Genomic DNA, 24,535 nt, shown 5'->3' with positions numbered 1-24,535 from the left:
ACTTCAATTCACAACAAATTGATAAGTTGTATATTACATCCTTTCCAGAAAACAAGTTTTTGTATTATTTTGTGTTTTGCTTTTTAGGGCTGCACCTGTGGCATATGAAAATTCCTAAGCTAGGGGCTGAATCAGAACCATAGCTGCCTGCCTACACCACAGCCACAGCAGCAAGGGATCTGAGCTGTGTCTGCCACCTCCACTGCAGCTCACAGTAACACCAGATCCTCAACTCACCCAGTGAGGCCAGGGATCAAAGCTGCATCCTTATGGATACTAGTCAGGTTCTTAATCTGCTGAGCCACAATGGGAAACCCCAGAAAACAAGTTTTAATTCCTTTCTGTTTTTGGTATCTTCCTCCTTGTTTCCCCAAATACCTGGCCACTGAAAATGGGGGGTGATTATGAGAGAGAACATTTCCTAAACACAAATAGTCACTCCAGCAATTTGGGGGAGGATGAGCCTTCATTAAGATATGAGTCTGAAGTTTGACTTAGCCAAAATTCAAGATGGAAACTTTAAAATTACACTTTCCATGACTTAATAGTGAAAAGATGGCACTAAATTGCTATATTAATAACACATTTTTTTTCAAAACCTCCAAATATATTTCTAGATTTACATTTCTAGTTAACTTTGCTAGAGAATATAGTAAGCCAGTTGTTTATTTTGGGGCGATTTAGTGTGTGTGGATTCAGAATTGCACCAGAATAGATTAGTGAATTATAAACCAGTTCTATTTCCTACATCTTAACTGGCTTAGGCAAGCTAGACCACCTGAAGTTTTCCCATATGCTAAACATAATATTGACCTGATACATCTGTTTAAGAAATAATCAATGAATATTTCTTAAAAATACTGTGTAAGTAAAAAAAAAAAAAAAAATCTGGGAAAATTACCTAGGTCCATGTTGTTTATAGTAGTTTTATAGTACAGAAAAAAAGAAGAAAGAAAAGAAGAGAGAGAAAGAAAGAAAAAAAAGTCTGCAGGCTGTGCAACAGTGCACCAAGATCCATCTAAAAATGAATGGATGAAATTTCCTTTCACTTCGTAAACTGTCTGATTGTGATACATCTAGATATGTGAGAGATTTTTAATGGTTTTTTTTTACTAGAGGTTCCTAAACATTAAATTTTAAAAAGCATTAAGCTGATATTTTTAAAGCTATGTATTTTAATAGGGTAATCATTATTTTACAAGATATCTACTATGTGCCCAACACATCAGATACTGAAAGAAATCAAAAAGATGTAGTACATGTATACAATGAAATACTACTCAGTCATAAATAGAATGAAATAATGCCAATTGCAGCAACATGGATGGACCTAAAGATTATCACACCAAGTGAAGAATGTCAAAAAGAGAAAGACAAATACCATATGATATCACTCATATGTGTAATCTAAAATATGACACAAATGAACTTATCTATGAAACAGAAACAGACTTACAGGTATGGAGAACAGACTTGTGGTTGCCAATGGGGGAGGGAAGGGACGGAGGGAGAGGGAGGGAGGGCTCTACTGGGAGCTTGTGATTAGCAGATGCAAACTATTATATATACTTATTTTATTTTAAAATTAATTATTTGTTCATTTATTTGTTTTTTGTCTTTTTAGGGCTGCACCTGTGGCATATGGAAATTTCTAGGCTAGGGGTCAAATCAGAGCCATAGGCCATGGTCTATGCCACAGTAGTGCCAGATCCAAGCTGCATCTGTGACCTACACCACAGCTCGTGGCAACACCAGATCCTTAACTCACTGAGTAAGACCAGGGATTGAACCTGCATTCTCATGGATACTAGTTGGGTTCTTAACTCACTGAGCCACAATGGGAACTCCCAAACTATTATATACAGAATGGATAAACAAGGTCCTATGGAATATTCAATATCCAATGATAAACCATAATGGAAAAGAATATGAAAAAATGTATATAACTATATTAATATTTTTTACATATATATATAAAACTGAATCACTTTGTGGTATGGCAGAAATTAATATAACATTGTAAATAAACTATACTTAATAAAATTAAAAAACTTTTAAAAGATATGTGTGGTTTTCCCACTGTGGTGCAGTGCGTTAAGGATCCAGCAATGCCACAGCTGTGGTGTAGGTTGCAGCTGTGGCTGGAATTCAATCCCTGGCCCAAGAATTTCCATATGCCGGGCAGGCGTGTAAAAAAAAAGAAAAAAAAAAGTGTGTGCTGAAATAATTACATAATATCAATATGACGGCCCCCTAAACAGTGATGTACTTGATAATTGCCATGGATCTGTAGAGGAGAAATAATCAGTATAATCTGGAAAAAAAGTCTGTCCAGTGAAGAAAGTGGGATTTGAATTAGGCCTCCAGGATGCATAGAGTGTGGATAAGTAAAAAGGAGCATTTTGCCAGGTAAGACAGACAAAGATAGCACAAGCTGGTAAAAAATTCTTTGAAATTTTTATAAAATATCAAAATAGTCGCTAAAGTCAATATTAGCGTTTCTCAAGATTTGGTTTCAAAAATAAGATGAGCTTTTTTCTCCTGAGTAGTGAGAACGGACTTGTGTGTTGATTGGTTAAAAGCATAGGGTAAAGTTAACTGGTCTACTGGATACCAGAAACCAGTCCTAAAGTGTATCTTTGAGAGCAATAGCCAACTGAGAAATTAACAAAGGAAATTCCTTGAACTGAGGCGAAGCTGGGTTTTACTACCACCAGGGGGAGGGAGCACATAAAAATACTAATCCAAATCTTAGGAGCAGCAATGGCTCATGTCTCACCCGCTAAACCGGGGTCCCTAGGGTCGCAGCTTCTTGATATGGATTCTTTGAAATAACCACACGTATGTATTCTTCTAACCACGTGTAGGAGCGTCCTCCAATAAGCTAATGAACTCCCATTTAAAAACCATTTAATTTATAACGTTACGGTCGGTCATCCTCCTCCTCCTAATTTATTATACAGTACACTAAAGGTTTAAAATGATTGCAAAATCCGTAAGTTAGAAAGGGGAGGGGGAGAATTGAATTACTGGTCTCATATCAACTCATCTTTTCAGAGGTACCCCAGCATTGGATCCCTTTACCCTCCTCCTCCCCTTCTCTCCTAGTTCTGTCCCTAGCCACCAGACCCAGAGTTACTTTGAAGGCAGCACTGATTTCCTTGGCAGCCAGCCCCAAGGCCAGCCCCGCCCTCCTGACTGACCTCTAGACATTGCTCCTCTGGGCCAGATAAAAGATTCGTTCTTTACAGGAAGGGATGCGTGGAAATGGGTGTGATATAATATTAAGCACTTAGGTTCCAGACCCAACTACTAAAATGCTGAACATGAGTTAGGTCGTGTCATCCTCGTTTAAAAAAATAAATAAATAAATCCGTTAAGTGGGTACTAATACTGCCCCCGCGCACAGGTGAGGACAGTGAGGCCCAGAGGCAATCCAAGGTGGGACGGGATGTGCTTTGCACTCAGCTGGTCTGAGGCTGCCGGGCGCTTATCCCTTCCTGCGCTTGGACTCTGCCAACCGCGACGAAATGCTGGCCGCGTGGGGCAGGCGCGGACTCGCAGGGTCGTGTTCACAGAAATATTTCCCATCTGGCTACCTCGAGGCCGGGACTCAAGGGGAAAGCTGCCATACCTTTCCCTTGCCCGCGGGGCAGCAGGTTACTGCCTGCCGGGCCTGCACGTGACCGGTGGAGCTTGGCGGTCCCGCGGTCCCGCCGGGGGCGGAGGATTCAGGGGGCGGTGCCTGCCTGAAGCCCCGCCCCTGCCCCGGCCAGTTAACTGGCGGCCGCAGCGCCGGCACCCACTTCGCGGTGAGGCAGTCTGAGGTGGTGGCGTGTGGTCCGCTGCTGCCATGGCCACGGTGCGGGAGAAGGCGGCGGCTCTGAACCTCTCGGCTCTCCAGAGCCCCGCGCGGAGGCCTCCCGGTAGGTGCCAAGGACCCTGTCCGGGGGCGGGCTTGGGACCCAGGCTGCGGTTCTCGCGCGGGCGGGAATTCCGCCGGGTACAGCCAGGTCCGCGGCGGCCTCCGGGAGCTCCTCACAGCTGCGGCCGCTCGGACCAGTGCCCTCGCTGCTCACATTTCTAAGTTACCCAAACTTTAACTTAACCGTGTCCTAGTCTGTGCTCCCGCTGCGGGCTGGGCTGGCAGACGGTCACCAGACGTGCTCCACAGCAGTACTGGTGACAAGTATATCTGCAGTGGTATAGCTCTTTGCCTTCTGTCTCAGCCACAGACCTTGACTCCTCAGTACAGCCATGGCCCAAATGCCTCTCTTGCCCACTTTGTTCCCCAGATTCTTCCTGGGACTGATGAGAAGTTTCTGTTATATTAAATTGTACCGGCAGAAACTTGGCTTCAGGTATTTTTAGTGCTTTCCGGATAAACGGTATTTCAATGAATAGAAGTTTTTGCTTTTCTTTTTCAGAGGATTTATGTCATTAGGAGAGACGCTGGTGAATTCTACCAGCTTAATCATGTGTTGGGGGGCGGTTTGCTTAGAATGTTAGTATGCTAACATCTTGGGTTTTTTTAAATGTTCCAACAACGGAACAGAATTGGACGATCGGTTCTAAAATTCTAATTCCAACGTATCCTACATCTCAGTTAATAGAGTTAAGACGTCCAGATAACACTTGGCTTTTTTAGTTTACTTTTAGAGAAGTTAGAACTTTCCCCCTTTTTGTAGCTGCAATGTGGGGTGCTTTAAGAATTAGTTCCCCATCTGACAAAAACTTTTCATTTGTAAAAACAAACCAGTGAAACTGTGACTCATTCCTCAAGGTAAGAGTGGTCAGTGGATTGTCGTAGGTCACATTGGGTGCATAATCTTCAAAATGCTAAGAATAAATTGTGATAGAGAAGCACTTTTCTGTTTGTACTTTTCTAAAAACAATCTTAATATTGACCTTATCCTCCAATTGAAAGGATTCAGATGAGCACATGATGGCTACATTCAGAATTTTTCCTTGTTTTATAGGAGAGAAGGGAAATAATTCATCATTTAGGAATATAAAATCAAATAGTCTTGGAAACAGCCTTGAGAAATCTTTAGGCTCACTTTTTAAGTGAAAGAAATTCCCAAGTTTTACATGATTAAAAGTCCTCTCTTGAAGCTCCAATTGCGGCTCAGCAATAATGAATCTGACTAGTATCCATGAGGATGCAAGTTCGATCCCTGGCCCCGCTCAGTGGGTTAAGGATCTGGTGTTACCGTGAGCTGTGGTGTAGGTTTCGGATGACGTTCAGATCTAGCGTTTCTGTGGCTGTGGTGTAGGCCAGCAGCTGTAGCTCCCATTCGACCCCTAGCCTGGGAACTTTCCATATGCCCAGGTGCGGCCCTAAAACGCTAAATAAATAAATAAAATAAAAAAGTCTTGTCTTCTCTAACACTTGAAATACCAATTCAGAACTTTGGTCATTTGTGAACAGATTCTTAGTGCAAGGGAACATGTATTCAAAATTAAATAGATAACTCTCAGAGGGAAGAGTTAAAATGATGGTTATGGAATTTGAACCCAAGGAAAGGACCACAGTCTTCTGCATACTTGGTGCAGTGGGCAGAGAAGGCCTCACTACCTATTCTCATGTGCTTTGCTTGCTGCTGTTGGAACCCTCCCTGTTATCCTGTGTTAATCCCCTTTCCACTCTTTAGTTGCCTTGTCACAGTCCTAGTGAGCACGGTAATGGGGAGCCGCTGGATTTTGGTTCCTTGCCATTGTCGTTCTGTGTGCTCTGGCAAGCAGCTTTGTATATTTGTTTCTTTACCTATTAGTAACTCTTCCACATTTTAAAGGGGCTGTAACAACCAGGGAGCTGATCTGTATGGAAGAAAGAAAGTCTACAGGCTAACCTTTAGTAAATACTTGCAAGATATTTGCCTTTTTATATAGACAGGTAAAAAAGTGGTATGTTATCCTGTTATCCCTTTAGACTGTAACCTAATTCTTTGAATTCACCTGGTATCACTTTTCTAGGGAGCTCAAAGTACTTCCCATATGCTCTCTCTTTAATCTGTATGAAATAAAGTAGCGACCCATGCCTAATTTTGTTGATAGTTCTCCTAACATATTTTAAAATTGTTTTTTATTTATTTTACATAGTTTACCTGCAGCCTCCTTTTCAGAGGCAGTGTCAGTCTTCAGCATGGCAACTTTAATGCCTTGTAAAATGAAAACAAACTCTTGGACTACTAAAACCAATGTACAGTGAAAATGTTGCCGTATTGGTATTAGTCTTAGGAATTTTTCCCAGCTCAGTCACAGCTACCTAGTTTTAATACCCCAAATACAATTCTCTACATTTATCTATTTTCATGAGGTTTTTTTGGTTAATGTCCAATAAATATAGTCTTTTTCCTTTGTCTTAACAATTCTGTAACATTTTAAAACTTCTTTTGAAAAAAATAATTCTCTAGTAAAATTCTCTCAATCCTAAATGATTTAGGATTTTATATACTTGTTATTTTCTTTCTTTCTTTTTTTCTTTTTCTTTTTCTTTTTTTTTTTTTTTTTTTTTGGCCACCCCTTTGCATATGGAGTTCACAGGCCAGGGATCAGATCCCAGCCAAAGTTGTGACCTAAGTCACAGGTGCAGCTAACACCAGATCCTTAACCCACTGTGCTGGGCCAGGGATCAAACGTGCATCCCAGCACTCCCGAGGTACCACCAATCCTATTGTGCCACAGCAGGAACTCGGTATACTTGTTATTTTATGATGAAGAGTTAAATATTTTGATATGTGTCACATTTGTCTTATCTGCTAGTGGTCTTTATTTGACTGAAAACTGTTCAGAGCTTGACATCATCATCCAGGTGGTATGAATAGGTAAATGGTAGAACTTTACCTATTTGTAGGAGGGTGGGAACTGTGTCCTGTTGGTTCAGAGGAAGGAAGAGATCCTCTTTTTTCTTTATACTTTTTAAATAAAAAATGTTTAGATTTGCAAAAAGTCACAAAGGTAGTATGTAGAGTTTCCATATGCTCTTCACTCAGTTGGCCTTGTTATTAACCATCTTACATTAGTTAATACATTTGTCACAATTAGTGAAACAATATTGCTAGTTGATACTTAGTTTTTGCCTAATGTAATGTTTCTGTTTCATGGTCCCATCCAGGATATATTACAGTGAATCCACATCTCTTTAGGCTCTTCTAGATTGAGATCGTTTCCCCTTTCTTTTTTAATACATCTTTGTTTTTTTGTTTTTTTTTGGTTTTTTTTTTTTTTTTTTTTGGTCTTTTGTCTTTTTAGGGCCATACCCAAGACATATGGAGGTTCCCAGGCTAGGGGTCGAATCGGAGCTGTAGCTGCAGGCCTGTGCCACAGCCACAGCAATGCGGGATCCTTTAACCCACTGAGCGAGGGTGCTAGTCAGATTCGTTTCCACTGAGCCACGATGGGAACTCGACAGGAACTCCTTGACACATCTGTTAATTGCTGGGTACATGCCAGCCACTTTACATATATGTCTCATGTGAGCCTCACAATAACTGAGAGAAGTGGAATTAGCTATAATTTGCACCAGAAAAGTTAGGTATGTTGCCCAAGATTGCATTATTAGTAGTGATGGAACCAAGAATAGAACCAAGGTCTCTGGGATTCCAAAACTCATGCTCTTGTCTTTCTCTCTTTGCAGAACTCAGCACTATGCCTCCTGCATTAACACAAGTTTCCAAGTCTAAACAGTATTCACTTAACCCAGGGTTTCTGTACCTCAGTACTGTTGACATTGACATTTTTTTTTGCTGTTGTGGGGCCGGGCCTGTGCACTGTAGGATGTTAAGCAACATCCCTGGCCCCTCTACCCACTAAATGTCAGTAGCACTCCTCTTCCTCAGCATATAGCAACCAAAAATAGCTCCAGACTTTGTCATATATCCCAGGGGAAGTAAAATCACCCACTCACAACCACTGTGTTAACCCTGCACCCATGGCACATGAAGGTTCCCAGGCTAGGGGTAGAATTGGAGCTACAGCTGCCTGCTTACATCACAGCCACAGCAACGCCAGATCCGAGCCAAGTCTGTGGCCTATACCACAGCTCACAGCCACCCCAGATCCTTAACCTACTGAGCGAGGCCAGGGATCAAACCTGCGTCCTCATGGATACTAGTCAGATTGGTTTCTGCTGAGCCATGACGGGAACTCTAAAATATTTTAAGAGTTGACAATAATCTATAACCATTAAGTACTGAATAATTTGAATCTCTGTGAAGTATAAGGAAATTTGAAAGAAATAAAGCACTAGCTCACTGTTTCTTTAAGTTTTATGCAAAACTGCCTAACATGAGCTGTCTGAATTTTCTTCTTTTGTTTGTGTGTTGAGGGCTGGGGGTAGTCTAATGCCCAAGAATGAAAATAAAATTGTTATATATTCATTTACAAGTAGCATGTTTTAGGAAGTTCCCGACGTGGCACAGCGGAAACAAATCAAACTGGGAACCATGAAGTTGCGGGTTCGATCCCTGGCCTCACTCAGTGGGTTAAGGATCCGCCATTGCCATGAGCTGTGGTGTAGGTCGCAGACTCTACTCGGATCTGGCGTTGCTATGGCTGTGGTGTAGGCCAGCAGCTATAGCTCCGATTGGACCCCCTAGCCTGGGAACCTCTATATGCTGTGGGTGCGGCCCTAAAAAAAAAAAAAAAAAAGTGGAATGTTTACCTTTCCTTGGGATATAGTTTTATAATGTGTGTATTGATCTTCACCATTTGAAGTGATCATAGAATTGTTTTTCCTTTTTTTTGTCTTTAAATTAGTTTTCACGGCAGGACTATAGTTGATGCTAATTATCCTCTTGTGACTTATGAGTAAATGTAATTTCTTGACATATCTGCCTTATGACTTGATTTTCAGGGAATTGTAATAACTTGATTATTTAGTGTGTATTTTTAGAAATGGAGATGATTATTAGTGGTATTACAAATACATATCAGTTTAGTATTAGAAGTTTAACTTTTTATTGCTGCTAAACTTTTTTGGGCAGGTTTCAAATACATACAAAGGATCAGTCTTTGCTTTTGAGAAATAGCTATTGTTTTCAAGCACATAAAGATAAGATTGCTTGAAAACTGAATGTTAACTAGCCTAGATTTATATAGTACTCAAGAGTATATGTAGAATGTTATAGATCGAGTTTAAAATAATTTCTTTTTCTTTTTTTCTTTATTTCTTTTTTTTTTTTTGTCTTTTCAGGGCCGCACCCACGGTGTATGGGGGTTCCCAGCCTAGAGGTCCAATCAGAACTGTAGCTGCTGGCCTACATCACAGCCACAGCAACACGGGATCCCAGCCATGTCTGTGACTACACCACAGCTCATGGCAACACCAAATCCTTAACCCACTGAGTGAGGCCAGGGATCGACCCCTGTCCTCATGGATACTTGTCCAGTTCGTTAACCACTGAGCCCAGACAGGAACTCCTAAAACAATTTCTGAGCCTCTTAATACACCGTCTTTTAGAAACTTTTTATCTAACAGGTCAAATTGGTTCCTATATTTCATTTGTTACCATATTTTGTTTGGTGGTCAGTGTCCACATCTAAATGGAGAAAGGTATAGTTTCAGTCTCTAAAATCCTATAATTAGCAGTTTAGACCTAAAACCTACCTTAAATGTAGTGTTGAGCTCTTATATCAGTAAATGAAGAAACCAAACTATAGAAGTTAAATCTCTTATTCAGTATTACCACAGCTGGTCTCTCAACTTTGATCATTTGGTCATGATACTTTTAAAACATGTAGGTAGTGATGAATTTTAAGGAATTGTTCAGCTCATTTGTAAATGAAGTTTGAGGACAAGCTGAAGCTTAAATTCTGATTGCTAGACTTACAAAGCATTTATTGTATACTTCTGGTTTCTTGAATCCTGTTTAGAAGGCACAATAATTCATCCTACCAGGCTATACCAATGTTAATTTCAGCTCTTAGAGAATGATAAATAAGAAGTTTCAGGGAGTTCTCTTGTGGCACAGCATTGTCACTGTGGCAGCCTGGGTCACTGCTGTGGAAAGGGTTCAATCCCTGGTCTGGGAACTTCTGCATACCTCAGGCACTGACAAAAAAAGGAAAAAAGAAGTTTCAAACCAGCATGTGGGGGATCTGTGTTCAACTGGTGACGTCAACATTGGGAAAAAAAAAACAGGTTATATTGGTGTGGGTTTTGGCACATTAACTCAGCAGGTCTAGGGTATATTGTGTATTAAAGTATCTGTATGAACATGAGCTTGTTTGGGTCTGTGGGTGGTGATGCTTGAGGGGAGATATCCCAGGATGCAATGTTTGGGAATTAATGGTCAGTAAGAACAGAGGGGACCTGAAAGGGCTGAATTGTATTATGCCTGGAAGAGTCTGGAAACATTGCGTGGTTTATAGGTGCCTACCATCCTGCTCTAACCTGTTCTTTAATCTTTCATACTGTGTTATCCAACCTGCCGGACTTCCTGATTTCCCGTATTTAAACTGCAAGTTAATATGGGGAACTATGTTCTTCTTTCTTCAGTCCCCTGTGAAAGTTAGTCTTTTCCACATCATTGAGGCCCTCGCCCCCATCACTTCTTTTATTGACCTCAAATTAATAAGTGAGTCAGCCTTATCTTTTAGGATTCTCATGCTTACTTACTTGTAGCTCAACTGTTATGATTTATGTGTTTCATATTTAATATTTTTTTTGTTGGTGGTGGTTTTTTTTGTCTTTTTGCTATTTCTTTGGGCTGCTCCTGCGGCATATGGAGGTTCCCAGGCTAGGGGTCGAATTGGAGCTGTAGCCACTGGCCTATGCCAGAGCCACAGCAACGCAGGATCCAACCCGCGTCTACAACCTACACCACAGCTGACGGCAACACCGGATGGTTAACCCACTGAGCAAGGGCAGGGACCGAACCCGCAACCTCATGGTTCCTAGTCGGATTCGTTAACCACTGAGCCACGACGGGAACTCCCATATTTAATATTATTACTAGCCCAGAAGTCTGTGTCATTGGTACTGAATAAGCAATCTGAGCTCTACAAGTTTGAACCTTGCTTATTTTCCTTTCCTATTTACTGAGGATAGTATATATTATGGAATTAATGATATCCTATCTTATTTTAGGATTAATGACTACTAAGTATTTTGAAATAGCTTGGTTAAAGATTCACGGATCTTAAAGTTGTTTTTGTTTGTTTGTCTGTTTCTTTAATCTAGTGGCTCACTTAAAGCTCTTGCACTTAATCCAAGTCTTCAATGAAAGGTTAATGCTAAAACCACCGGGGTTTACTTTAAATATATTTACATTTAAGTACTAGGAAAAGCTAGATATATTTACTACCTGTAAAACTGAGAGCATGTTTGTTTAATTCTCTGACCTTCAATTTCTTCAAAATAACTATTTCAAAGAGGTTTATCAGCATTAAATGAGAGAAGGCAGAGCTCATCATACTGTAAGTCCTCAAATACTAGCTATTATTAATAATATAATGAAAATTTGAAAAAAAAAAAAAAAGACTAAAGAGCAGGCATTAGTTCCTTTAAATCTCAGCTACAATCTCTGGTATGTTAGGAAGTTAAGAATGTTAAGTGCTGGGAGTTCCTGTTGTAGTGCAGAGGAAACAAATCCAAGTAGGAACTGTGACGTTATGGGTTTGATCCCTGGCCTCACTCAGAGGGTTAAGGATCCGGCCTTGCCCTGAGCTGTGGTGTAGGTCATAGATGCGGCTCGGGTCCTGCGTTGCTGTGGCTATGGCTTAGGCCCGCAGCTGTAGCTCCAATTAGACCCCTAGCCTGGGAACCTCCATATGGCCCTGAAAAGCAAATTAAAAAAGAAAAAAATTAAGTGCTGGGGGAGGAGAGAGGAAAGAAAAAGAATATAATGTGCTCATCCTCCTTTTATTTAGTCATTGTGGCTAGAAATAGTACAGCTACTCCTGGTTGTGGATACTAGGAGTGACCTGGACATATTTGGGGATTGCATCAAATCCATGATTCTGGCTCTGTTCAGTAGAAACTAAATACAGCATAAGTAGTAAATCTAGTTTCAGCTTGATTTATCTTGATTCTAGATAATTCAATTCTTAAAACTCGTCACATATTTGGAAACTTGGCATCAGTTACTTCCTTTTTTTAGTAATGGATTATGAAGTATCTGAAATTTTAAAAACTTAATTATTTTGATAATTAAAAACTGTCTTGCTGATTATTTTAAACTAACATCATAATAAAATGGTGGATAGTAAAACTACCCATCTCCCTTTGGTATTGGAAATATACAAACAAATAGTAAAGAGTTTTCTGTGTTAATATGTGTATGTTAGTAATTTTTATGGTAGCTGCAAAATTACACTGTAAGTGGATACACTGTGGTTCACTACACTCCCTATGTTTATTGTGGCAGAAAAGATGAATTCCAATTGACCACCTTAAAATTTATGATTCTAGTGCATTAAGTAGAGTTTTAATGTCATTCAGAAACTTAAGTTTGCTCTCATCTTACACATTCTATTCTATTTAAAAAGGCAGGAAGGTAATTTCCTGCCTTTTTAGATAAAATGAAGACATCATTTAAAGTAGCAGTTTCTTTCATTATAATTCCCCTTGTTCCTTACTGTTGTACTGATGCATATTGTTTTCCTTTTTAGACTACCCTAAGGGAAGTAATTATTTTTCAGTTTCTCTGCCAAAATATCCTGAAAATAAAGGAAGTTATATACTTAACAGAAATGGGAGCTTAAAAACTCAGAGGATCATTAAAAAGTATAACACATAAAAAAGGCATACTCTGTTTATGTAAAAAAAAGAGAGCATGCCAGCTAGCCACCAAGCTGATGATAAGCTAGACTTAGTTCCATCAGCTTATAAAACTTAAGGTCCATTTTCTTTTAATTATTTCTCCTTTTCTTCTATGTAGTTGTGCCAAATATCAATTTATTAGAGTGAGGGAAAATATGATAAATCTTTGAAAGCATGTTCTTTTCTGTTTAGCTAAAATCTTGATTTATTTCTGTGCTTTTCCTATCTTTACAATAAGCTGTAAGTTGCTATTGAGCAGGAACCAAACTGTTAGTTTATCCTGCTTACAAGGCATTAAACTCATGAGCCTGCATAATAGGAAGCTTTTTAAAAATTAGTTTATTCGAACAAGCATCGTGTGTACTTATAACTGTAGCTCTACATCTGTCTATTTATCTGACTAATAAATGCTTTGAAATCATAGAAATCCCAACACCACCTTTTAAAATATAATGTCTGGAAGTTACACTTAACGTCTGTGAAATCTGTTTTCCTTCTCTTCAGTAGAGGTGATGTCTATTTCATTGGGTTGCTATGAAGATTAGATCACTTAATCGAGTTCCTTGTTCATAATTGGTAACTGCCATAAGGTCCTGCTGGATCTGTACCCCCTATTCCAGACTCCTTCTTCACTCCTGTCTGACCTCACTTCCTGCTGTTCTGTCCCCTGACTGCACACTCAGGCCTTGGTGGCCTCCTTCCTGCTCTCCTAGCAGACCACACCCCCTTCTCAGGGCCCTTCCTTTTTGTTCTCTCTACTCTTTCCCCAGATTATTGCACAGCTTGCCCCCTGGTTTTACTCAGCCTTCTGCTCAAACATCACCTTGTCAGAGAGGTCTCTCCTGACATCCCATCTAAAACAGCATTCTCTTCCTTACCTGGCTTTCTTTTTCTTTTTGTCTTTTCTAGGGCCACTTCCCATGGCATATGGAGGTTCCCAGGCTAGGGGTCTAATCAGAGCTGTAGCTACCGGCCTACCCCAGAGCCACAGCAATGCGGGATCCCACCTGTGTCTGTGACCTACATCACAGCTCACAGCAACGCCGGATCCATAATCCACTGAACAAAGCCAGGGATCGAACCCTCCACCTCATGGTTCTTAGTCGGATTCGTTAACCACTGTGCCATGATGGGAACTCCATTATTTTTCTTTTTTAACACTGATCTAACTGATCATACGTATTGGCTGTATATTCCCACAAAGTGTAGGTCCCTAAGAAGAGGGACTTTATTTTGCCCATTGTTATATCTTAACACATAGAATAGTGTTTAGCATGTAGTAAGCATTATTTTTTTATGAATTACTACTAATAATTTCATATTTTAATAACAAGCTGCCCTCATAAACATTCCTCATTAACAGCTTTGGAGATTTCCGCTTTTTGCTTAAGGATTGCTTAGATCTTATTATAAATGAGCAAAGTGACTCTGTGAGTTTTCTCATTCCAGGTTTCAGCGTAGCCCAAAAGCCATTTGGAGCCACATATGTGTGGAGCAGCATTATAAACACTCTTCAAACACAAGTGGAGGTGAAAAAGCGAAGACACCATTTAAAAAGACACAATGATTGTTTTGTTGGTTCAGAAGCTGTGGATGTCATTTTCTCTCACCTAATTCAGAATAAATATTTTGGTGATGTGGATATTCCTCGGGCCAAAGTGGTGAGAGTCTGTCAAGCACTAATGGATTACAAAGTATTTGAGGCAGTTCCAACAAAAGTCTTTGGAAAAGACAAAAAACCTACATTTGAAGATAGTAGTTGCAGCCTTTATAGATTCACAACAATACCTAACCAAGACAGTCAATTAGGCAAAGAGAACAAGCTATCTTCACCTTCCAGGTTAGTATATAATGATAGATTATCATTTAATATTGGCAGAAGGGATATTGGCAGGATTTTGTCTACTTTTTAATGAGAACTATCATTCTTTTTTTTTGAAACAATAAGTCAGGCTAAAATCTGGGCCTGTGGGTAAATTGGATAAAGTAGAAGGAACTTATTGGTATCTCCTAGAATTCTTGTTCGTTCATATATTTAGCAGAAACAATCAATAAACTGATTTATTTTCTGCTTCAGGTTACAGTTATAGTATATAAAAAAAGTCATTTTATACGCAAAGTAGTATGAGAATAGGAGAGGTGAAGGCAGGCAGGCAGGTTGTCACTAGAATCCAGAAAAATAGCAGGTGAATAGTATGAAAGGCACCTGGGAGCTGTAATGCAGAAAGTTTCAGAGGACATTTTAAGGAGTTTGTACTTGATCACACGGCTGCTGGGGAGGCCACAGAAAGACTTTAAGCACAAGGAGATTTAATTTTAGAAAGGTCATCCTAGCAGCTATATGGACAGCCTAATGAGAGCTAGGTAGGAATCTATTGCAATATTGCAGTCTACAGATGAGGGTGAAGTAGGCAGCAGTGGTGGAGAAGCAGGCATCATTTAAAGGGACACTGGAGGAAAGAGGGGCAGAACCCAGTGACTGAAATGGATATAAGTGATAAGTGCACAGTTAACTTAGTTATTTGTCAAGAAATAAACCACCTTTTCTCTTTTATTCCCTAAACTATGTAAAGGTGACCATGTAGCTGAAGCTCCTACAATACAGATCTGACTAAAAGTCAGAGTTTTAGTGTATTGACTTTCAAATATTTTGTAACTCTGGGAGTTCCTGTTGTGGCTCAGCAGTGACAACCTGAACTAGTATCCATGAGGACACAGGTTCAATTCCTGGCCTCTCTCAGTGGGTTAAGGGTCCAGTGTTGCCGTGAGCTGTGGTGTAGGTCACAGACGCGGCTCGTATCCCATGTTGCTGTGGCTGTGGCCGCAGCTGTAGCTCTGATTCTATGCCTGGCATGGGAACTTCCATATACTGTGGGTGCGGCCCTAAAAAGACCAAAAAAAAAAAAAAATTTTGTAACTCTGTATTTAAAACTTTAAAATTTACCTCTATATATAGGAAGGAAACCCAAGGACAAGGTAGGGCACAGTCAGTACATTCTAAGTGTAGGTCACATGCTTTATCTGGAACTTTTGGGAACAGATGTGTTTAGGAATTTGGAATTTTGGAGATTTTAGAAAGGTAATGCATGTGGTAATTTTATATTTATTAGATAACACTCCTAGAGGGATCTAGAACAGTGCCGGGTAAGCAAACACATTAATATTTTTGCAGTGAAAATATTCATTCTAACTGGGATAGATAAAGGCTATGAAAGAAGGAATGGTTTTATCACCATAGAAATTATGAATAAACTTTAAATTTTTCAAAGCTTTTTGGGTTTCAGAATTGTGAATACAGGACTGTAGATCTGTATTTGGAAAATGATGAGTATTCTCCGTGAAAGAATGCCCCAGGTATAGAGATAACTATTAAAAACAGGAAGCATAATGAAGTTTGACTATGTTTGATTATGTTTTATAAAATTGGAGACTAAAATTTTAGTCAAAGGAGGAGTTCTCTCATGGTGCAGCAGGCTAAAGATCCAGTGTAGTCACTGCAGTGGCTTGGATTGCTGCTGTGGTGCAGGTTCGATCCCTGGCCCAGGAACTTCCACATGCCATGGGTGTGGGGAGGAAAAAAAAAAAAAAAAAACCAAAAAAAAAAAACGCCTCAAAGGAGAATTGAGAGTGTGTAATTTCAGGCTTGAGAAAGAAGGTGGGATGTTTTTGTATTTTATTCTATTCTTATTTGCATTTGTTATGTTTTTGCTCTGAAATAAACTTTCTAGAAACTTTTGACTCTCAAAGATGAAAATATTTCTGTGGGCTTACTAATAAACATTAACTTTTAAATTCATTTTAGGTATGCAGATGTGTTATTTAGGTCCTCTGATATCAAATCAGCAAGTTTAGAGGATCTGTGGGAAAATCTGAGTTTAAAGCCTGCTGACTCCCCTCAGGTAGATATCTCTGCAACCTTGTCTCCACAAGGTAAGCTAAAAATGATACAAGGAAGAAATAGAATACTAACTTCAAATAAAGCTATTTACATTTTTTCAATCTTAACCTTTATTAGAATTTAAATATTCAGAGCACAGAGAAAGAGAACACTGTGTATTAAAGCTGTTGATATTAAGTTTTAACAGAGGTCTATTATCTTTCACAAATAGATCAGTGTTGCAATTCTGGAACACTGACTTTTGTCCTATCAGCTGGCAGAGATTCAAATCTGAAATGTTTTGCATGCAGATTTTTAAAAATTTATTTAAAAATCTGTTCTCAGTTATATGTTTCCCTAAGATTTTACTAGGTTCAACAAAAATTTGAAAATTATATTAAAACATTAGCAAGATTCTTATGTTCTCCCTTGTCTGTGGCAATGGAATGTAGTTTTAATGACTGATTTCCACCTTCCCTCCCCCATTCTAGTTGTGGAAACCCTGAGTGGAATAATCCGCAGCCAATAGTTTCAAACCAGTTTGCAGATTGAATGAATCATTCTTTCTTCCAAGGTCCTTATTAACATGTTGTATGACTTGATCTCTTATCAAGCCATATTGCTGTTTTACAGCACAAGAATGAAAAGAATTCCTCTTGTCCAAAGTGTATTCTCCTACACTTTAAACAAATCTTGAATTGTTTTACTTTGTTATAAGAAACCACTGCATAAAATTGACTCACCCCCTCTTTGTCTTTTCTTTTCCTTTTGCCACAATGTATTAGCTTAGACCTGCCTAGGCAGATATTGTTGTGAGTATGTAGTAACTATTAATTGTTACTTTCCCTTTGTCATTTTCCCTGTGCAGTTATTAATGAAGTATGGCAAGAAGAAACAATTGGGCGTCTGCTACAACTTATAGACCTTCCACTCCTTGACTCCCTACTCAGAGGGCAAGAGGTTGTACCTAAAGTTCCTCAACCTAAGAGGCAGCCTGACTTGGTCAACAATAGGAATTATCTGGACCGAGGGATTCTCAAGGCTTACAGTGAATCTCAGTATGTGGAAATACATGTAATAACGAGTGTGTTTGTAAGAAGAGATGAGTTTTAACATAATCTTTTGATCTCTTCATACAATCAGACAGGCTTCGTCAGTTGATATTAATCAGTATTGGGAAATGTGAAGAACAAAATTACCTTCTTTGGTCCAAATTAGAAAATGAGATTTAAATGTCATTAGTTTCATATTCATTTTTATTTCATATATACCTTACTTGCACATCAAGTGAAGAAAATTATTTTGCTCCATCTTTTTGTTTTGTTTTGTTTTGGTCTTTTTGCCTTTTCTTGGGCCGCTTCCCCAGGCATATGGAGGTTCCCAGGCTAGGGGTCTAATCAGAGCTGTAGCCACCGGCCTACACCAGAGCCACAGCAATGCAGGATTTGAGCTGCGTCTGCAACCTACACCACAGCTCACGGCAACAGTGGATCCTTAACTCACTGAGCAAGGCCAGGGATCGAACCCAAAACCTCATGGTTCCTAGTCGGATTTGTTAGCCACTGCACCACGACGGGAACTCCTGCCTCATCTTTTTATCTTTGTTGAAATGTAGGGCTGTTTGGTTTCCTAGAGCTCTCTAATTTTCAATGGGACCTGAACAAAAGGAACAGCCTTGTCAAATTCTGAGAATCTTTTGATTCTATATGCTTTTATACTCTTCTAAAATGTCTGTTAAATATGTGCTTTAAAATTAACTAGTTTTATGAAAGAAATATAATGAAAAATAACTCTTGCTCTCACCTCTGATTACCACTTTCCTGAATATAAATTTGAAGGCCTAACTTGAGGTGCTAAGGGAATTGTGATTTTATTTTTCTTTAAGGAAGAGTTCTATATTCCTTATAACTTTAGAACTCTTCCCCTAAGTAAAAATTACAAAATGTTAAAATCTTGTCTTTTCTAACTTACTTAATTTTTAATGGTTTTTCCTTAGCAGGTAGTGTCCCAGTACAGTTAGGAAGATGAACATGTTTGAAAGGAATACAGCTTTTATTTTTAGCACTTCAAAAGTTCTACATTCTAATGAACTACTAATAAACAGTTGAATGTCAAAAGATAGCTTAAAACTTGGAGTTCCCATTGTGGCTCAGAGGTTTAAAAACCCAACTAGTATCCATAAAGATGCAGGTTCCATCCCTGGCTTCGCTCAGGGGGTTAGGATATGGCATTGTTGCAAGCTGCGGCGCAGGTCGCAGATGTGGCTCAGATCCGATGTTGCTCTGGCTGTGGTGTAGGCCAGCAGTTGCAGCTCAGATTCGACCCCTAGCCTGGGAACTTCCATATGCCGAGGGTGAGGCCCTAAGAAGAAAAAAAGGGGAAAAAAACCTTGAAACCTTATGTGAAAAATTAATCCCAACATAGTAGTTATTGACCTCTCTGTATAAATAGGAAGCTTATTATTCTATAAGAATTTAAATTACATTTCTAGGAGTTTCCGTCGTGGCACAGTGCAAATGAATCCGACTAGGGACCATGAGGTTTCAGGTTTGATCTCTGGCCTCACTCAGTGGCTTAAGGATCTGGCGTCGCCATGAGCTGTGTTGTAGGTCGTAGACGTGGCTCGGATCCTGAGTTGCTGTGACTGTGGCATAGGACAACGGCTACAGCTCTGATTAGACCCTAGCCTGGAAACCTCCATATGCCATGGGTGTGGCCCTAAAAAGTAAAAAAAAAAAGAAAAAAATTTTTTTAAAAATTACATTTCTACAATATAAAGTAACATGTGAAAACATTTTATAATTACTTTAAGTGCAGAACTAGAAATTGACCCTAAAGTTCATCTATCTGCATCTTATGGTGAAGCTGATGACCAGAGAGGTGACATGACCTATCCAAGATAATGCACCTGGGTGGTGGCAGAATTACATGTCCTGAGTCCACAGCAGTGGATTTTTTTTTAAACTGTATATATTTACAAATTGAATATTAAAACTTAGTCATTTTATTTCTTGAAATGTAGCATTTTTTTTTCCCGAAACCCTGCCTTATCTTCCACTATTCACTTATAGTCAAAGTCAGAGATGATGGGTCATATACAGTACCCTGAAGTAAGCAACACTGTGTTAGAAAAATGCTGGTCTAGGAGTCAGATCTGGCATCTAGTATTGCCTAGGACCCTGAGCAAGTAACTTAGAATTTCTGGACCTCCACAGTGAATTTAAGGAGTAGAGTCTGGGAGTTCGCTTGTGCCTCAGCAGGTTACAGATCCAGCGTTGTCACTGCAGTGGCTCTGGTTTCTGCAGTGGCGTGGGTTTGATGCCTCGCCTGGGAACTTGTACATGACTCAAATGTGGCAAAAAAAAAAAAAAAAGGAGTAGAATTTGAATTCAGTGTTCTTTTCAGCCCTATATCGTAGTGGTTAGCTTCTGTTTTCACTTTTAAAAAGACATATTAAACCCAACTTTTTAATTTGTGATATGTGATCTAGCTATATATTTAAAAAATTACATATATCTTTATCTAGGTGTATAGAGATTTATCCTGGTATTAAACTTGAAATAGCTAGTAAATTAGGTACTGAGTATATATTGGTTATTCTTTGTTTTTTAAAACAATTCTTTTTCCCCCTTAGGGAAGATGAGTGGCTCTCTTCAGCAATTGACTGCTTGGAATACCTTCCAGACCAGATGGTTGTGGACATAAGTAGAAACTTTCCTGAGCAACCAGATAGAATAGACTTAGTGAAAGAACTTCTGTTTGATGCCATTGGCAAATATTACAGTAGAAGGGAACCTTTGTTAAATCACTTATCTGATGTTCATAATGGAATTGCAGAACTCTTAGGTAAGTACGATGTTAGTGGATACTAGTATTTCTCTTTTGGAGGAAACAGGAAGAAGTCACTTGTCCTCAAAATTAACCAAAATAGTACTACTTCAAGCTGGGAATAGATCTGGAGTAATCCCTGGAAAGCTTTTTGTTTGTTTGTTTGTTTTCCAGAACTTGTAGGGCTCATTTGGAAAGAGGCTTTAATAAACTCGGAAGCTAGGCAGGAACTTCCTGTTGTCCCAGGAGAATCCTGCTCTCTTTCACTGGGAGCCTAATAAGCATAGAATAGGAATTCTCCTTTCAGAAAGTGTTAACAGCACTATCACCACTCCGCCTTCATCCTCTTCACAATGGCAAACACTCCGCTTTGTCCCTGTACCAGTGAGCCAGACTGTTCCACATGGTTTGTTGAAAACAAATTGCATGTTTCAGAGAATCCTTTCTATTTTTTTCAGTTAGAGTTGGATACATCAGTACTGTACACAGATTTACTTATTGGAAAACATAGGCTGGGAGATTATTTACAAAGCTGAGTTACATCCTAAGATTTGTATGTAACAAGAATTTAGGAGTTAGTTGCCAGTTTGAGTATAGGCTTTCTTGATAGTATTGATCATTCATTGTAATTCATAGTCTTTTTGTTTTGCTTTGGAACATAGTTTTAGATAAGTTTACTCATTAGCTTAAGCTTTAACACTTAAGCTTTAACTTGAATTTTGTTCCCTTTAATATAGTTGTGTTGGGTCAAAATTAAAAGCATTTTTTTTTTCTTTTGGCCTCAAGTGAATGGGAAGACTGAAATAGCATTAGAAGCTACTCAGCTCTTTCTAAAGCTTTTGGATTCCCAAAGTAGAGAAGAATTCAGAAGGCTACTGTATTTCATGGCTGTTGCAGCACATCCTTCTGAATTTAAATTACAGAAAGAAGTAAGTCTTTTGTCTAAATGTTGATTGTATTCAGTATCTGTAATACTTATAAGATGCATGTGTTAAAATTATCCCATTGTCAGCATCAACTATTCTGAGGTAATAGCTATTAATATTTAGCATTGCCTTTTATATTATGTTTATTTTTAAAAATATGTACTTTTGGGTATGTTTTGATTTTTATAGAGTGACAACCGAATGGTTGTGAAAAGGATATTCTCGAAAGCTATTGTTGACAATAAAAATTTATCCAAAGGCAAAACTGATCTTCTGGTACTCTTTTTAATGGATCATCAGAAAGATGTTTTTAAGGTAAAACTCTGAAAGTAGTTAATTTGAGTTTGTAATAGATCAATAGATTAAAATGCATTTGAATAATGTTCCATGTCTTCTCTCTTGTTCTTTTTTTTTTTTTTTTTTTTAAAGATCCCTGGAACTCTACATAAAATTGTCAGTGTCAAGCTCATGGACATTCAGAAGGGAAGAGATCCACAAAAAGACACAGGTAATCTGAGAAATATTACTTCCATGTCTCATAAGGATAAGTTCCTAATGTTTATTTTATTATTTTATTATTTTTGTCTTTTGTCTTTTTGAGGGCCGTACCTGCGGCACATGGAGGTTCCCAGGCTAGGGGTCTAATTGGAGCTATAGCTGCCTACCTACACCACAGCTCATGGCAATGCCGGATCCTTAACCCACTGAGCGAGGCCAGGGATGGAACCCAAAATCTTCTGGATCCTAGTTGGATTCATTTACGCTGCTCCATGATGGGAACTCCTCCCCTAATGTTTATTTTAAAGTGTTTAGTTGTAAGTGGTTGCACTTTAATTTCATAGACTCTAAATTATCTCCTCAGAGTTATCCATACTTAGCAGAGAGCCTCTTTATGTCAAAAAGCCACTTGACAGGGTTAGAAAGTCAGCAGTGCTTAGCATCTTTACCTGCATTTTACAAAGTGGGGAAAAATATATAAATATAAAAGATTCATTTGATTTTTCTAGTTAAAACTGAGGAATAGATTCATTAATTGAAATTTTTACTTTTAAACTTTAAGGATATATTTTTTGCCAGAGAATTGATCAGAGTGATTATTCTGACCATACAAGGAAGACAACCAAGGATGAGCTACTGAATTTACTAAAAAATATTGATGAGGATTCAAAACTGTCTGCAAAAGAGAAGAAAAAAATGCTAGGTCAGTTCTATAAGTCTCATCCAGACATCTTTATTAAGTATTTTGGGGACTGAGTTTCTAATGTCTGTATATAAGTTGTGTATTTTAAGAATAAATTATGTATTCTAAAGATCCAATCACATTGTAATATTAGATGTTCTTTTAAATATGAAACTGTACTTAATAAAAAATTTTTTGTATAAGCTTTTGTGTCTGAAACCAAGTGTTAGCTAGTGCGTTGCTGTTAAGTACTGACCTCTTTTAGGTGAGTTGCTTTATAGCAATTGTGCACAATACTTTATAGAACATCCTAGGAATTAAAATGATATTGATAGGGATAGAGTAGCCACAGGTAGTTGTAGAAATCCCAGTAAAGGATCAGAGATGAGAGGGAAATCTAGGGGATGTTGAGAGGTCACTGTAAGTTAATAATTGCTCAAGAAAGCCATCAGAATGAGGCAGGCTTGCTTGACTAGTGGAGGACGAGACATTGGTTGGTGGGTAGGATGAGGCCTGCCTTCAGATTCAGACCAAGGGCAGGAATTTGAGGACCGCCCTTCTGCTGGTTTGAATATACACCTTACATGATATCAAGGAGAAGCTACCAGTCCCAGAAAGGAAGAGGTGGTCTTTTTTGACCCCCTCTCCCTTTGGATGATGAAACTGTAGCCCACTGGATCCTTGGGGCAGAGCCTCCTTGCCTGCCCACTTGATCTCTCACAAGCATCCTATCTTAATAAATCTATTTATTGCCTATCTCTCTAAATTCCTTCTGCATGGAAACATGAAGAACTTGAACCTCAGTAGGTCCAGACACCAGGTGAGTGACTCTAGTTTAAAACTGTGGGTTTAAGTTCCAATTTGGGTTTTGGCTGAGTTCGAGTCCTGGCATGTGGGATCAAGTCCCAGTCTGTTCTGGCTAGGCTCAGGCCGTTAGTGCTGTCAGTTTCAATAAAACATTGCAGATTTATACAAAAAAGTGTTAAACAGTAAGAAAGTCTGTAATTACAAGTTAATAGGAAAGTGGTTTGTACCTGGAAAGGTATACGTCTTAAAGATACAAGATAGAAACTTAGGCTACAATAAAGTGAATTTGCCAATTACCATTAACTGTAAACAAGAAATTGGAGTGTCTTAATGCTTTTGAAAAACTTTAACACCTTTTAAAGCTTCTTCTGGAGAATTTCTAATGTACATAAAATATAAGTAGAATAGAATAATGAAATTTTATGTACTCAACATCCGATTTCAACAATTGTCAAATCATGGCCAATCTTGTTTATTCTGTGCTCTCTCACCCTAGCAAAATTTAGAAATCCTATCACTTCGTCTATAAAATTTCTGTATGTATGGCTGAAAGGACATTAATATATATATATATATTTTTTTTGTCTTTTCTAGGGCCACACCCGTGGCATGTGGAGGTTCCCAGGCTAGGGGTCTAATTGGAGCTGTAGCTGCCAGCTGGCCTACACCAGAGCCACAGCAATGAGGGATCCAAGCTGCGTCTGCGACCTACAGCACAGCTCACGGCAACACCAGATCCTTAACGCACTGAGCGAGGCCAGGAATTGAACCTGTAACCTTATGGTTCCTAGTTGGATTCGTTAACCACTGAGCCAGGAGGGGAACTCCTGAAAGGACATTATAAACATAACCACAATGTCATTATTACACACATAGCCACAGTTCCTTAATATAAAAAATTAAGTGTTCACATTTTCTGGTCTCAAGTGATTTTGACAGTTAATTCAAACAGGGGTCCAGACAAAGTTCATAAATTGCAACTGGTTATTGTGCTTCTTAAATTTTTTATTCTATAGATTTTTCGTTTTATCCCCACCCCCCACCCCCATCTCTCTTTCTCTGTTTCTTTCTGTTGTTGAATAAATCTGGTCAGCTGTTCTTGCAATCAGCTAAAGTCCATAGTCTGAATTTAGCTGATTACAAGCCTGTAC

The 24,535-nt window shown here is 38.9% G+C and overlaps 1 protein-coding gene across 1 annotated transcript; it reads left to right on the top strand.

Moving 5' to 3' along the window:
• The first annotated feature begins 3,793 nt into the window (after window positions 1-3,793).
• On the top strand, window positions 3,794-22,780 carry DEPDC7 (DEP domain containing 7). Its single transcript, XM_047776047.1, has 9 exons — window positions 3,794-3,926; window positions 14,216-14,606; window positions 16,569-16,696; window positions 17,512-17,701; window positions 20,278-20,489; window positions 21,258-21,400; window positions 21,587-21,712; window positions 21,827-21,905; window positions 22,458-22,780. Exons 1-9 carry the CDS (start codon window positions 3,854-3,856, stop codon window positions 22,649-22,651), a joined length of 1,536 nt encoding a protein of 511 aa, XP_047632003.1. The 5' UTR covers window positions 3,794-3,853; the 3' UTR covers window positions 22,652-22,780.
• The last annotated feature ends 1,755 nt before the right edge of the window (window positions 22,781-24,535 follow it).

Source organism: Phacochoerus africanus, chromosome 4 (genome assembly GCF_016906955.1).
Source record: "Phacochoerus africanus isolate WHEZ1 chromosome 4, ROS_Pafr_v1, whole genome shotgun sequence".
Taxonomy (NCBI): domain Eukaryota; kingdom Metazoa; phylum Chordata; class Mammalia; order Artiodactyla; family Suidae; genus Phacochoerus; species Phacochoerus africanus.
The sequence above is the reverse complement of the archived record's forward strand: the minus strand, read 5'-3'. Positions and strand labels throughout refer to the sequence as shown.

Excerpts from the sequence above, each read along its gene's own strand:
- DEPDC7 (XM_047776047.1), top strand. The coding sequence starts at position 3,854 with ATGGCCACGGTGCGGGAGAAGGCGGCGGCTCTGAACCTCTCGGCTCTC. Across the intron at positions 16,697-17,511 it reads TGCAACCTTGTCTCCACAAG|TTATTAATGAAGTATGGCAA; the intron begins GTAAGCTAAAAA and ends TTCCCTGTGCAG. Across the intron at positions 21,713-21,826 it reads ATCAGAAAGATGTTTTTAAG|ATCCCTGGAACTCTACATAA; the intron begins GTAAAACTCTGA and ends TTTTTTTTAAAG.